Source organism: Echinococcus granulosus (genome assembly GCF_000524195.1).
Source record: "Echinococcus granulosus chromosome Unknown EG_S00162, whole genome shotgun sequence".
NCBI classification, from domain to species: Eukaryota; Metazoa; Platyhelminthes; class Cestoda; order Cyclophyllidea; family Taeniidae; genus Echinococcus; species Echinococcus granulosus.
In genome coordinates, this window is record NW_020170542.1 from 31,122 (window position 1) to 43,366 (window position 12,245).

General features: G+C 46.0%; 3 protein-coding genes across 3 annotated transcripts in view; 1 reads left to right on the forward strand and 2 right to left on the reverse strand. All coding sequences in view use genetic code 11, as the record gives it.

Moving 5' to 3' along the window:
* Positions 1-443: 443 nt before the first annotated feature.
* EGR_09707 (hypothetical protein) lies at positions 444-5,247 on the forward strand (the record flags this gene model as incomplete). The annotated part of the gene is made up of 6 exons (XM_024498956.1): positions 444-559; positions 605-730; positions 769-1,003; positions 2,682-3,044; positions 4,477-4,548; positions 4,624-5,247. The coding sequence occupies 6 exons, from the start codon at positions 444-446 to the stop codon at positions 5,245-5,247; spliced, it is 1,536 nt and encodes a 511-aa protein (XP_024346624.1).
* Positions 5,248-6,150: 903 nt separating this feature from the next.
* EGR_09708 (Scaffold attachment factor B2) lies at positions 6,151-10,162 on the reverse strand (the record flags this gene model as incomplete). Its single annotated transcript, XM_024498957.1, has 10 exons — positions 6,151-6,323; positions 6,776-7,113; positions 7,609-7,780; positions 7,827-8,092; positions 8,127-8,188; positions 8,452-8,750; positions 8,808-9,247; positions 9,321-9,579; positions 9,856-9,886; positions 9,923-10,162. 10 exons carry the CDS (start codon positions 10,160-10,162, stop codon positions 6,151-6,153), a joined length of 2,280 nt encoding a protein of 759 aa, XP_024346625.1.
* A 1,023-nt stretch (positions 10,163-11,185) lies between these two features.
* EGR_09709 (Growth factor receptor-bound protein) overlaps positions 11,186-12,245 on the reverse strand; it is a gene marked incomplete at both ends in the record, with an annotated part of 17,729 nt that continues 16,669 nt past the window's right edge. The window contains 2 exons of the mRNA XM_024498958.1: positions 11,186-11,274; positions 11,663-11,903. Coding sequence (XP_024346626.1) covers positions 11,186-11,274; positions 11,663-11,903 — 330 coding nt within the window. The remainder of the gene's footprint in view (positions 11,275-11,662; positions 11,904-12,245) is intronic.

Here is a 12,245-nt window from a genome sequence, read left to right on the forward strand (position 1 = left end):
CCATCCTAACTCTGTCGTACGTTACACTGTCCACTGTAATTTTTTGCATAGACACCCTATATTCTCCTATTTCATACCCGGGGTACCGTGTTATTTTGTCTCTCACATGTGTTTCCAACATTTTGTTCTTGAAATTTTGCACCCTCTTATCCAAAGTTTCAATCGATTAAATCCAGGACTGTCCTCCCCACTTGATCTTTACAACTACAGTTTGGGAAGAGCTTCTATTGGTAGGACATTACTGTGACTGGATTTTATAATTCTAAACCAAAGCTTAAGCTCTGCAGTCAGTAATTGATGTTCGCCTTGACCTCCTTATTTTGTCACATTTCTTCCTGTCTGATGTTTGATCTTATCGTCTGACTATAAGTATGAGGCTAGCTAAGTTTATCTTTTTTAGACTATTCAATTTCCCTTGAAAAGTAAGCCCCTCCTCTTCGAATATGGCCGCTGAGTGTGCACAAGTAGTCACGTTGGCCGACAAACAAAAAACCGCTGGAAAATCCGTCCCACCTCCAAAGAATATCTGTCAACCCTTCACACTGCGGCTAGTTTTAGGGTAGATTCTTTTTTGTCTTCCTCACGCATCTTTTTCCCCAACCAGGGTTCCGATCATCAAAGAGGAAAACAAAATTTTCGGTGATTTGGAAAGCCTCTTCTCAAAATATACGCGAATCGAAGCTCTTCCCGCCAATCAGCTTTCTGACAAGATAGATGTCGACCTTTTTTGGTACGTTAGCGCCGTGAAGCCTGAAGGTAATTTTGTAGGAGCCATATGCAGACTGGTGTAAACTCTGTTGTGAAGCTGTTGGAGGATGCGGTGCGTGAGACTTCGACGCCCAAAGCCATGGATCCCTTCGCCGTAGTCTTGCTTGACTTTGCATGGCTCAACTCTCAACTGGGACATCATCTAGCCCACATCTGCTCCGGCACGCCTCACACCAGCCTCCTTGCTGTCAGTCCTCCGGGGAAACTTGGCAAGATGGTGAATTCCTCCAGCAAGGTTCGTGTATCGTTGGTGCGGCGGCAATCCAACTCTGTGATTGCGCCATTTCGACCCAGATTGTTTATCTTGTCATCTGGGAGTTTTGGGGGTGGTTTAGCAGTAGATAGTTAGGCTGAAGATTTGTGCTGAATTCTTTTTCTTTTATTTGTTCACTGTGCTTAAAACATCAGACTTCAATGGGCTGTCTTTCGTTCTAGTGACAAGGAATCACTACCTCAGGCGTTGATCAACTGGACAACTTCTTTTATGATAGCTGATGCAAAACCGACAGACCAATACTTTACTATTATTAGAAAGGCGTGGATCGCTTATTCTTAGTGGTGTCATGGGCATTTTCACTAGTCCACCTCAGTAGCCCGAGTCCCAATTAACTGAAGTTGTTATCAGGCTTCTGGTCTTGAATTCAGACGAATCAGACGCTCAATTTCCTATCGCTAAACGATGAAGTCGCTTTTTTACATATGGTTTCCAGTTTATGCAAAATAGATTGAGGTTCGTATCTTTATTCTGTTTTGATTGCGTGTTTATTTTAGTCTCCGCGTCGATGTGATTACTGACCCGGCTCTGGGTTCAGCAGTTGGCAACTTTGATGCAGCATGGGGTTGCTTAACCTAATGTGCTTACTTTGTTGCGTGCCGCTGTCCTTGTTTTGTTTGATTTATAGGTTCATGTTGGGTGATAATTCGTCTTGCTTGTAATGTGTCTAAATTTCTCACCACTTGACCCTTGCCACTTGCCTTTTCCATTCATTAGCCTTCAGAATCTCCCTTCCTATTTTCTGCCTGAATCATTGTTGGACTTCTTTTTGAGATGGAATTGTATTGTTGAGAGCCTTGCACTCGATATCGCTTAATCAATCTAGGTTTCTCCTTACTTGGCAAGCTTTAGCGACTCAGACACGACATTTTGTAGCATGAGTTAGAGCAGGGTAGCCACTCCTTTAGGCTTAGTCAACTACGGAATTAATTCCTTATTAAGGCTGACTTATTCAAAAGTTGATTTGTTCGTATTTAAAAATTTGCGGAAGATGGTATCTGATCAAATTGAACATCAGCATAAGGGACGCACTAGGGCGCTAAGAGTGCCACCTTGATGACTGGTATTGTTTCAAAACAAAAGCAGCTGGTTAAGCGAACCATAACAGTGCACTTGCCAAAGCCTTTTTGTATTGCTCGGATTTGCTTTGAAAATAGCAGCTAGCAATGTCCCTGCCGGTTAATTTGATCACCTTGGAGTGCACAGTTCATTATCGCACCTTATAAATTCATTACGAATAAATTTATTGCTATTTTTTAACACTTGATCATTAGAATTAGGAAGTATTCGATGTGTATCTTGTCATAGGCTATCTTCATGCTTGCCGGTATGAGAGACCACTGTTTCCACTTGATTTTTGGGCAAATTCTATTTTTTTTCGGTGTGGTCTTCTTTGTTGTTATGTTTTGTCCGTTGGATCTGTTGTCGAATAGCCAATCATTTAGTGCACACCACCTATTCTGAGTAGAAGTTAGGTTGTGCTCCAAGGGTGATAATTGGATTAGTTGACTGAGTTACACAGTGCTAGTTCATAACCGCTTTTTGACGAATTCAGCTTACAACATCCAAAATCCGTCACTTTCTTTGTGTGCTCTGATATCTGGGTAGTACCCTAATTAGTGTATTCTTTCTCCACCAGGTAATCTGCGTGGGAATTCGACCGTTAATGACACCGCAATGTGCGCGCCTGCCGCAGCTGCGCGACTTCCTTCGGGCTTGTGCCACACTGACCGGCAAACCACTGCCTCCTGACCCCGCGGCTTCTACCACGGCATCGCTTGCTGCTGCGGCGGTGGCAGCGGCTGGAGGGAGTGGCGAAGGTGGAGGTGTGGCGGGAGCCACCGTCGGCTCCACGCCCCAGTACGTCCCCATCTTGCCAAAGCCGCCTACTACTGTCTTCGTCTCCCCCCACGCCAGTATCGACATTACACCTTCTGCCTCTGCTGGATACGTGGTTGCTGCTGGCGGTAGTGGCGTTGCGCCTGGTCTCATCTCCAGTTCGGTATGTGCCCTTTTCCCTTGCAAATAATCGTGACCCTCCATCGCCTATATTTTAACTGTTATGTCGCCTTTGAATACTTCACAGTTCTTTGTTTACTTTCCTGTCTTTTGTGGAAAGTTTCATGCCTCTTCAACCTCCCACTGTTGCTTTCATTCAGCTTGTTTTGCGGCGACATTTATTGGCCAGAACATTTGTGAAGACCCCTTAGGGAGGATCTCTTATAGCTTCACATTTTTCACGAATCTTTCTTCGCGTCTCCTAGTTAATTTCCGATTTTTTCGAGGCTATTGTGACTTTACTGGCAGCAGCTGGAAAGGGTTTTTTGGTTGGCGATTCTCGTTTGTCACTTTGTCTGTCTTAAAGTAATTTCTTGCTCGTTGAAAAGATGGTACATACCACCCTTTTTCGTTCTACGATCCTGTCGCTTGTGTTCATTGTAAATGATACCTGTACTTTACAAGGTGTCAAAACACCTGAAACTCCGTCTTACCTCTTAGTAGATGTGAACCTGAAATCCTCGATGGTTTTGGGAAGATGGTGGAGAAGCATTATCAAGTACTTAAATACTTTTTCCATTTATCTTAAAGCACACGCTTTTTGTCAAGGATGACTTCACGGACCAACAGTGCTGGTACGTAGGAGCCTTCGTCTTATCCAGTAATTTGCGTCAAGTCCTGTTCTTACAGGTGATTGCACCACTGAAATCGAGTCGAGATTTGCAAAATGTGCAAGGGTGGTTGGAACGACAGACTTATGTCCTCCATTCTTTTGCCATTTGCACCATTACCTCTTTGGTATCTGTAATTCGGCGTATGATCCCTTAATTATATGATTGTTTTTTTCCGAAGTCCCATTCTCCGACGTCTTTTTATCCCTGATTTAGCGTTGGCACCCTGCACCTTCACCGGTCACGAGCTTAAAGTTTCCGACTTTTAGTCCTTTTTGAAAAGCGCAGTTTTGGAAGTTCTTAATTTTATAGTTGACTAACTTGAGAATCAACCTTCTCTTCCCTACTCCAGTTTCAGATTTTCAAACTGAAATCGAGCTTAGTTTGGATTGTAGCTCACCTCCCCTTCGTCTCATTGCTAACTCGCTCCAAAAAAACGCTCACTTTTAATTTTGTTTTATTAGCTCATTGAAATGGTTCTTGATTGCGTTTTATTTGACAATTTGAAGCACTCGCCCCAATAAGCGATTGAACGCACTTCGTAAGTACTTCTGTAGATAATTTGCTTTTCCACCTCCATAGCTTTCAACCTTTGGTAGTGCAAGGCGTAGAGGTCTGTCATACTATCTCTTGCAGTAGTGCAAGGGTTAGTCACTGCATTGTTATCAGATTTCTCTAGAAGTTGTTAGGTTACATCATTATTATCAGAGTCCATATTCTGGGTTGCAGCGTAGTTGTCACGTGCCTTCCCCATCTTTCCTTTAGCTGATAGGTCATCCGGGTCCATCGCACGCCCCTATTCAGAAAGCCCAACTGCCTGCAAAACCACCAGTACCAGTGAGTTTCATTAAATCTACCTCATTTTTTGGAGGACTCTCATCTAAACTAACTCCCTCTTTTCATCGCTTTCAGCGACCAGCGGTTCGGCACATTCCAGCTGACGACTGGCTCACTTACAAGTTGGACCATAGCAAGCTTTACAAATGCGGCGCAGACATCTCCAAGGAGCTGGAGAATCATAGCCTCTATATCCACGACGTGGCCGATATCTGGGCGCTGTATCCACGGCAGTTGCAAAAGCCGGACCTAGGGATGCGACGCTCTGCGCCTCCGCCCCCAAAGTCCCATAAATCGCGCGCCTTGGGCCCGCCGAGCAAACAGCGTCGCACGGCCGCTGGTAGTCACCACCACCACGCCCCGCCACCACCACCACCTGACGACTACTTCGATGAAGATGAGGAAGAAGAGGAAGATGAAGAGGGTCTGGCTGATGTGGATGATGACGACGAGGCCTATGAGTACCATCCTGGCCCCTCGGCCTATCCAGAATCGCCTCCGTCGAGACACCACCGCTACTCGCGTCACCACCAGCAGCCAACACCGTCTCCGAATGTTCCACGTGGAATGTATCATCGGAAGCAGCAACAGCAGCATTCTGAATCGAGTGGGCAATACAGTGGGTTGGGCAAGCGTCGCGCGCGTGGCGATGGCACTAGTGGTGGCGGTGTCGGGACCCGCCGCTCACCCCGGTGGTAATATGGAGGGATTAAGGTTAATTTGGCGTTTTCGCAGGCTTTTATGTATATACCCTGGCGTACTCATTGTTTTCCCCACATTCTCCAACCGATTTTTTCCCTGTGTGTGCGCCCACGTGACTGCGTATTTGTTTGCATTAGTATTCCATCTCCCCCTTCCTCCTTATGTGTCGGTTTTGGAGGCGAACCTAGAGGCGAGTCGACTTGGAACAGAGGAAACATCCGAGAGGCAACTAGTGTGCACAGTGACTTTTGTCCGGAAACTTTCGTAGGTCCGCCATGCCTCATATATTTGTCGGATCACACGTAATCCATCACTTCACCAAAAATAGCTCATACGGAGGACTAAGGATAAACATTTACTCAGATCAGTAATGTTTAAGGGATCACTTGATCCAATTTCCCTAATAAGTCATCTTCACTGAGGCAAGATTTACGCAAATCAACCCTGAGGAGTTTCGAGGTTATCCGAATATAATAGAGCAGTGGCCGTTGGGGAAACTCATGCGTGCCGGTGGTGACATTTTTGAAGTTTTTCACTTGTCCGTCACAGAACCAACGCTCATCGGCTTCGACTATTAGATCAAATGCAGCGGTCGGCGAACGTTTACCAATGGCTTAGATTAATCCCTGTGGCAACCCACGTTCAGCGTGGAGGAATATCAGAGTGGTTCAGAGAGGGGTTTATTCCGGACGGAGCTAGCATCGTTTCGGGGTGGAGGTATGAGATCACAGCGGTAACCGCGGGAGGGGTAGGAAGGCCGTTTAACTGTGCCGGTGACTCTAATAAACTCAAAGACAGAAGTGCAATCTAACGTCCACCGACAACAACAAAAGGGCCTCTCTTTAGCACATCCCACAGGATTAGTTCCAATAATGCACAGTAAAAATATGTTCGTTATTTTCAATAGCGTGTTTGCTGTCGTGAGCTGTATCCAGAAGAGCGCCACTGGGTGGAAGAGTAGCCGCTGCCGCCCCCTCTACTCCCACCAACAGCTCCACCACTGGAGAATCCGGAAGCATCGAAATTCTGTGACCGCGATGAGGACTGCCAACTGGGGATGGACTTATTGGCGCCTAGAGCAAAAACATAGAGCACTTACCTCTGCCATAGTACATCACTGATTTGCAAATAAGTGTGCGCATCCACTTCCATCAACAAATCACTGAAGCACCTAAGCTTTATTCCGATGCTCAAATTATTGCCCTTGCTGTTTGATTATGGCGCTTCAACAACCAGCAGACAGTGACGTTACAACCGGGTGGACTGATCCAGATTTACCTCAAACTCACTATTGAAAGCCTACTTGAAGGAACAGAAGGCGCACAAGAAGCATAAGCTGCAACAGACTAGCGAAACTAGTAGCCTACGTTAGTTGGGGGTCTCGCTACCCCAAATATGCGCAGTAGACTTTAACAGTAGATCAAGCAATAACTACGCAGTAGCCCCTACTTATTTCGAGACAATAAAACTGTCGGAGGTTGCAAGAAAGTGCTGAAATCGATCAGACAACGAAAAAATAGCCTACTGGATCTATGCCCGTAGTCAATGATATGGGAGACCTTCTGCGAAATCCTGGAGGATGAGGGCATGGAGCCAGACGCTTGCGGGTAACTCTGATGAGTGTCACCACCACCCGCACGTCTGGAATAACTACTGGCGGAGGAAGTTTCGTAGTTGGGACGATGCTTGTGAGACGCCAACGAGGAAGAGGGAGGAGGAGGGGACCGACGGGTGTAATGAATGGGTGGAGGTAACGGTGGTGGCGATCGGGATCTGCTCACTCCGCTTGCACGACTTGGCGGTGGTGACCGTGATCTATCCCTTGAGCGATGTCTGTGAGATGTCGAAGGATCAGGAGTTTTCCTATGTGCAAAGAGTAACAATCAATAAAGCCGCCTTTCAGCGGAAGCTCTTTTCATGCCGGTTTGGGAATAACTACGAGCAGTGGTGGCGGGAATCGGTCGATTTAAGGGGCATAGAAGCGCCTCCACAGGAAGTGTTGACAATATTTCAGTTTTAAAACGAATTGGGACCTCGTGGGGTAGGTAAGTGCACAGAATTCTGAAACATCTTGCCGAGACCGTTTGGAATCGAAGTAACGTTTGTTGAAATCAGTGCTAGTGCGGCATACGCGCAAACTCCTCCCTCATTCAACTCTATTCGAAGCCGAGACATCTAGGGAAATTCAACGGGATTTCAATCTTTTAGGCAGGGTTCACATTCGTCGAGGCGGAAGAAACTATGTGTTTATTTCGAAAGTCTTGCCAAAATCTCTTTCGACTTCGCTCTGAGTCACAGTACAGGACTCCCTGATAGGCTCCTCTCGCCAGTACAGAAACAGCAATGTGTAAAGTCGACTTGCCAAATGGGTTCTCGATCATTTGGATGTCTACTTGGATGCAAAAGGTGATCGTCTTTGTTGATTCTGTTGCTATTTTGGTAGGACTTGTACTGGCTACCACGCGCTCGGGATTGTTGTCTATAGTTCGCATCAAAGATACGGGGTCGAGCGTCATCGGTGCCACCACAACTGACGATGTAGTTGTTGTAGCGCACTCGGTGTCGATACAACGAACTACTACCACCGCCATCTCCCACGTAGCCCACAGGTACATCAAATCTATCAGTTGGGGGGCGTCTGTAGACCACGGGTTTGGCGTAGTGCCGGGACGGTATCTCTTCCTGGGGCGAGGCAAAACGAGATCCACGTCGATAATACACGTCAGCAGAGTGGACAGAGTACGACTCGTCTCTGCGTGTCCGAACAGGGTAGGATTCCCGCGTTCCTCTACAGCGATGATCGTGGGGTGCTTCTCGCTCCGAATGCTCATCACAGCGGGTTCTGAATCGGACATATCAACGAGCAACCAGCTTACCTCGATGAATTATACTGTGTAAAGGCCGGTAAGCTTTCGTAGTAGTGAACTCTTGGACAAGGCTAAAGACAAAGACACGTTAAGTGCGCATACAAGCATAGGCATCACAACAACGAGAAAAGAGTGCATGGTTGGAAGACAGTGTATCTCCCATCTAGAAACTCTTGGACTCATGATTGTTATTTGGTAGCCATTCAACACAGTACATTCACCATTGATTTAACTTCAGAATTCTTCAACTTGAGATAGCAGCATCGGCAGGGTGTACTGAAAACCCCTTCAGCTCCGCCAAAGTCAAGACGACGGAAATATGAGAGTTACTCACTATTTTGAAACGGGATCTTTTTGGATCACTACCGACAGCCTCAGCTTCATCAGAAATGCGACGTCGATTTTGTCGGACTCGAAACGATCGTGCAGAGACTGTCACGCTGCCTCCAGCATGGTGCATGAAATTTTGAGCTCTTTGGAGGGAACGTGTGAAGTGGGAATTGATGAGCGCGGATTTCCGATATCGTCCCAGTATATTTCGGGCACTGCGACGATGAAGGCGCCCGTTCGGCGAAGCAGAGCCTACACCACCACCGGACTCAATGGAACGTGAGCTAACGACAGCTCGACTACCTAGTAAAGTAGGGCAGGATGATGATGATTCACACACACTGCACAAGGCAGACATACCTACGTCTCCTCCACGAAAACGGCTTGATTTAGATGGAGCCGGTGTCCCAACGGGCTTGATTTTGTCGGGACCGGACGATGACTCTTTCTTGGGTGCTTTTGATATAGAAGAGGGAACTTTGTCTGTGGCTTCAATTTTTATGATTTTGCCATTAAATTCGGTCCCATCTAACTTTTTAATGCATGCGGCAGCGTCCTCTGCAGAGGCCATTTTCAAAAAACCAACGCATCCACCGGGAGCGCGTGTACTTGCCAAAATCTTGCCTGAAACGACCTTGCCATGAGAGCTGAAAAATTGCTTTAAATCAACAGCTTTCGTGGGCATTTTCAAATTGCTCACACGCAGATAGGCTTGCTCGGAGGTGATTGAAGTCTTGCTTGACTGCAATTTACCTAGCTGTTTTTCCGGGTATATTTGTTTTGTAGTGGTGCTAGCTTCGCTGAAATGAAAAGGAAGTCGGATGAACCAGACAAGCCTGGCGTGGAGGAAGTCGAAGTTTCAGGCAGACCAACCTGTCCACATTCTTAGCGGAGGGTGACATTTTCGTTTCCTTTTGGCGCTCTTCAGCAGAAGCCGATGCATCCTTAATGTCATAGTCCAAGTCGTCTTCATTTTCACCAACCCTAACCACAAAAGTGGTTGCGTCTTCTGATTGCTCATTTGCATCCTCCTTTGCTTTATCATCAATTTCGGACGCCTCTGCGGCACCAATTGAACCCTCTGACACAGATGTCAGGTGTGATTCAGGCCGTCCTGAATTATCCAGTTCCGCTTGAGGATCGCAAATCACAATGTATGCATTAGAAGATGAAACATCCGGCAATCGAACACATTATCCACGTCGATTACATGGGATGTCTTAGAAGTTGGATACAATCCAAATTAAGTAGGCTCCAGGGGCACAACCCCCAGAAAATGCCAACAAAACCCTCTACCCGAATTGAAAGCACACCATTAAATGCAGAAGCTAACCACGCAGACCATTAATAACGCAAAAAACTTGGGAAGGGGACCCAGGCAATCAGTGACACAAACGAATTGACTTACCGATTGCGGCCTCAACATCAGAGGTTTCCACCTATAAACATTTATCCAAAATGAAATGTTTATCTACCTTAACACGCAGACCGTCACCAGGTGGACCCACCCCCGGGTTACTAGCATTCTTAAAGTTGAACGTCGCTGGGTCGTAGCCCTCCTTCAGAATAATCTGAAAATAAGTAGGATTACACAGCAATACTTCTCTCAATCGTTCCATTAAAATTGGTTTCACACCACTTTTGTCTACACCGCGTTTTTCTAGTTCGTTACGTAATTCAGCCACCTTAAGATCACACAGAAAACGTTTCGGCATTTTTGCGATGCAAAACCCTGGTTTACTCAAACAAAGGCTGGGTTTCCAATATATTAGTCCATGAATAAAGTATTTACTGTAATTAAAATGCTTTAGTATTTGCAAACATTTATTTTGCAGAAGAAATTTCGTATTTTTCACAGACTAGTTGCTTTAGTACCTTTACCACTTTGTGCCACTTGTTTTTTTATGAAACACAAACACCCAAAAATGGTATTTGTAACATTCATATCGACAGTCAGTAGCTCAGTGCATTTTGGTATTATTCCGGGCTAAATGCTAACTGAATACATGCTTCACCCAGCTTAATTTCTCTTCAACCGCACTCACCATGGAACAACGGCTGTGAATCGATTATCAAATTTAAGGTTTTGTTCTGTAGTACGATAGTGGTTTATCCCTTGGTCCTGGTGAGGCGCCACTTTTGTGCTTTGAATTAGCCCCCTTGTACCTCGCTGGGTGGGCTGGCCTTTTGGGTCATGCCAATAGCCCAGACACCTTCTCTACGCTGAATATATATTCTGCCCAAGTATTGTGTCTTCTTTCGTCTTCAGGGAGTCTCGGGACTCTACAGTTCACTTAATAATTGGTTCAAATAAATGTACTGTTAAAATCAACTGCAGAATTCGCCTTAGGCCATTCTTATTTAAAAAGCAATTACTCACCAAAATTAACGCATTCCTTTTGCTGCTTACAAGCCAGTTTTAGTCCAAGCACTGTGACACGTAAGGAGAGTGCGTGAACCCAAAACAAAATCCAAACAATACTTTAATTAAAGGCTGTTATCGTACGCCCCCCACCTCAATAGCATCCTGTTGGGAACTCTGTCATCAGTACTCAAATTCTGCCTCTACTCAAGACCCCACCTGACTTCTCATCTTAAGCTCACTCATCCGGCCCCGATCTTTCTATACACTTCGAATTCATCCACCCATCTCAGTGCCACCGGTCTATTGGTTAACCACTAAGAATCTGGGAACCTCGGACCTTTCCACCCCATGGTTCATCTCTTCCGCCCTTTCCTTAACCCCGAAGGAGACCAGAAAAGGGATGAGACACCATTTTAGCGGCAGCAGCACCAGCGGCGGTGGCGGTGGCAGTGGCAACAGCAACTTCGAATGGTAGCATAACACGGGCGCAGCAGCACGAGGCGTCAGCATGAGCAACAATGTAATGCGATGAGACAAGGATTGGGTCGGCGGGTAACCAACTCGGATCAGGTAGTAAGGGGAGTAGCCGCGCAGTATACACAGTTACGCATTGACAGACATACACACACATACGCTGGTTTAGAATTGAAGGAGAAAGGCGTTAGACGAAGAAGCGAACGAACGAGAAAGTCATCGATCGAACAAAGGAAGTGAGAGATGAGGAATCAGAAATGAGTCGGTAGTCTTGTGCCGGCGTGGTTAGCATCACAAGAAAATGGGAGTGAGGAAGGAGGGTGAAAAATCGGACTGGTAATTTTGAAGTCGGCGGCAGTAGCCTAGTTGGTGGGACGGTGAGCAGCATTGGGCATAATGGGTGGTAGGGTGTCCACGTAGTTGGCAGGGAAGAGGCCGGTAGAGCCGGTGTTGGAGATTCGACCGCGCCACCAATTTTCGTCCTCCTGGCCCAACACTTCAATCACGTCACCCCGATGGAATGACAACTCCTCCGGCTCTGAGGCATTAAAATCAAAACGCGCAATCACCCGCTGCACCATCTGAGACTGTTGGTCTCCGCGTCCCATGCTAATCATCTATAAGCCAAAACATGCAAATAGATACTTGTTGATCCAAAGACGAAGAATTTGTCGCCCACCCAAGATGCAGCTACCGCTAAAATTCCTACTTTACACTCAGACATGCCAATTCATTTCATTTAAAATTGTTTCAATTTCAAATTGAAAAAGCAATCACGAATCCACCTAGCGCGAAAACCATTGGTCCAACCATTCTATTAACATAAATAATATAAATAGAGCAAAAACATTTACCAAATACTAAGGAAAACTCAAAATTTAAAATAGATTCAATTATCAGTCAATAGCTCGAAAAATTCGTGTAAAGGAGAGAGAGAAGCATTTGATATTTTTGTGTTT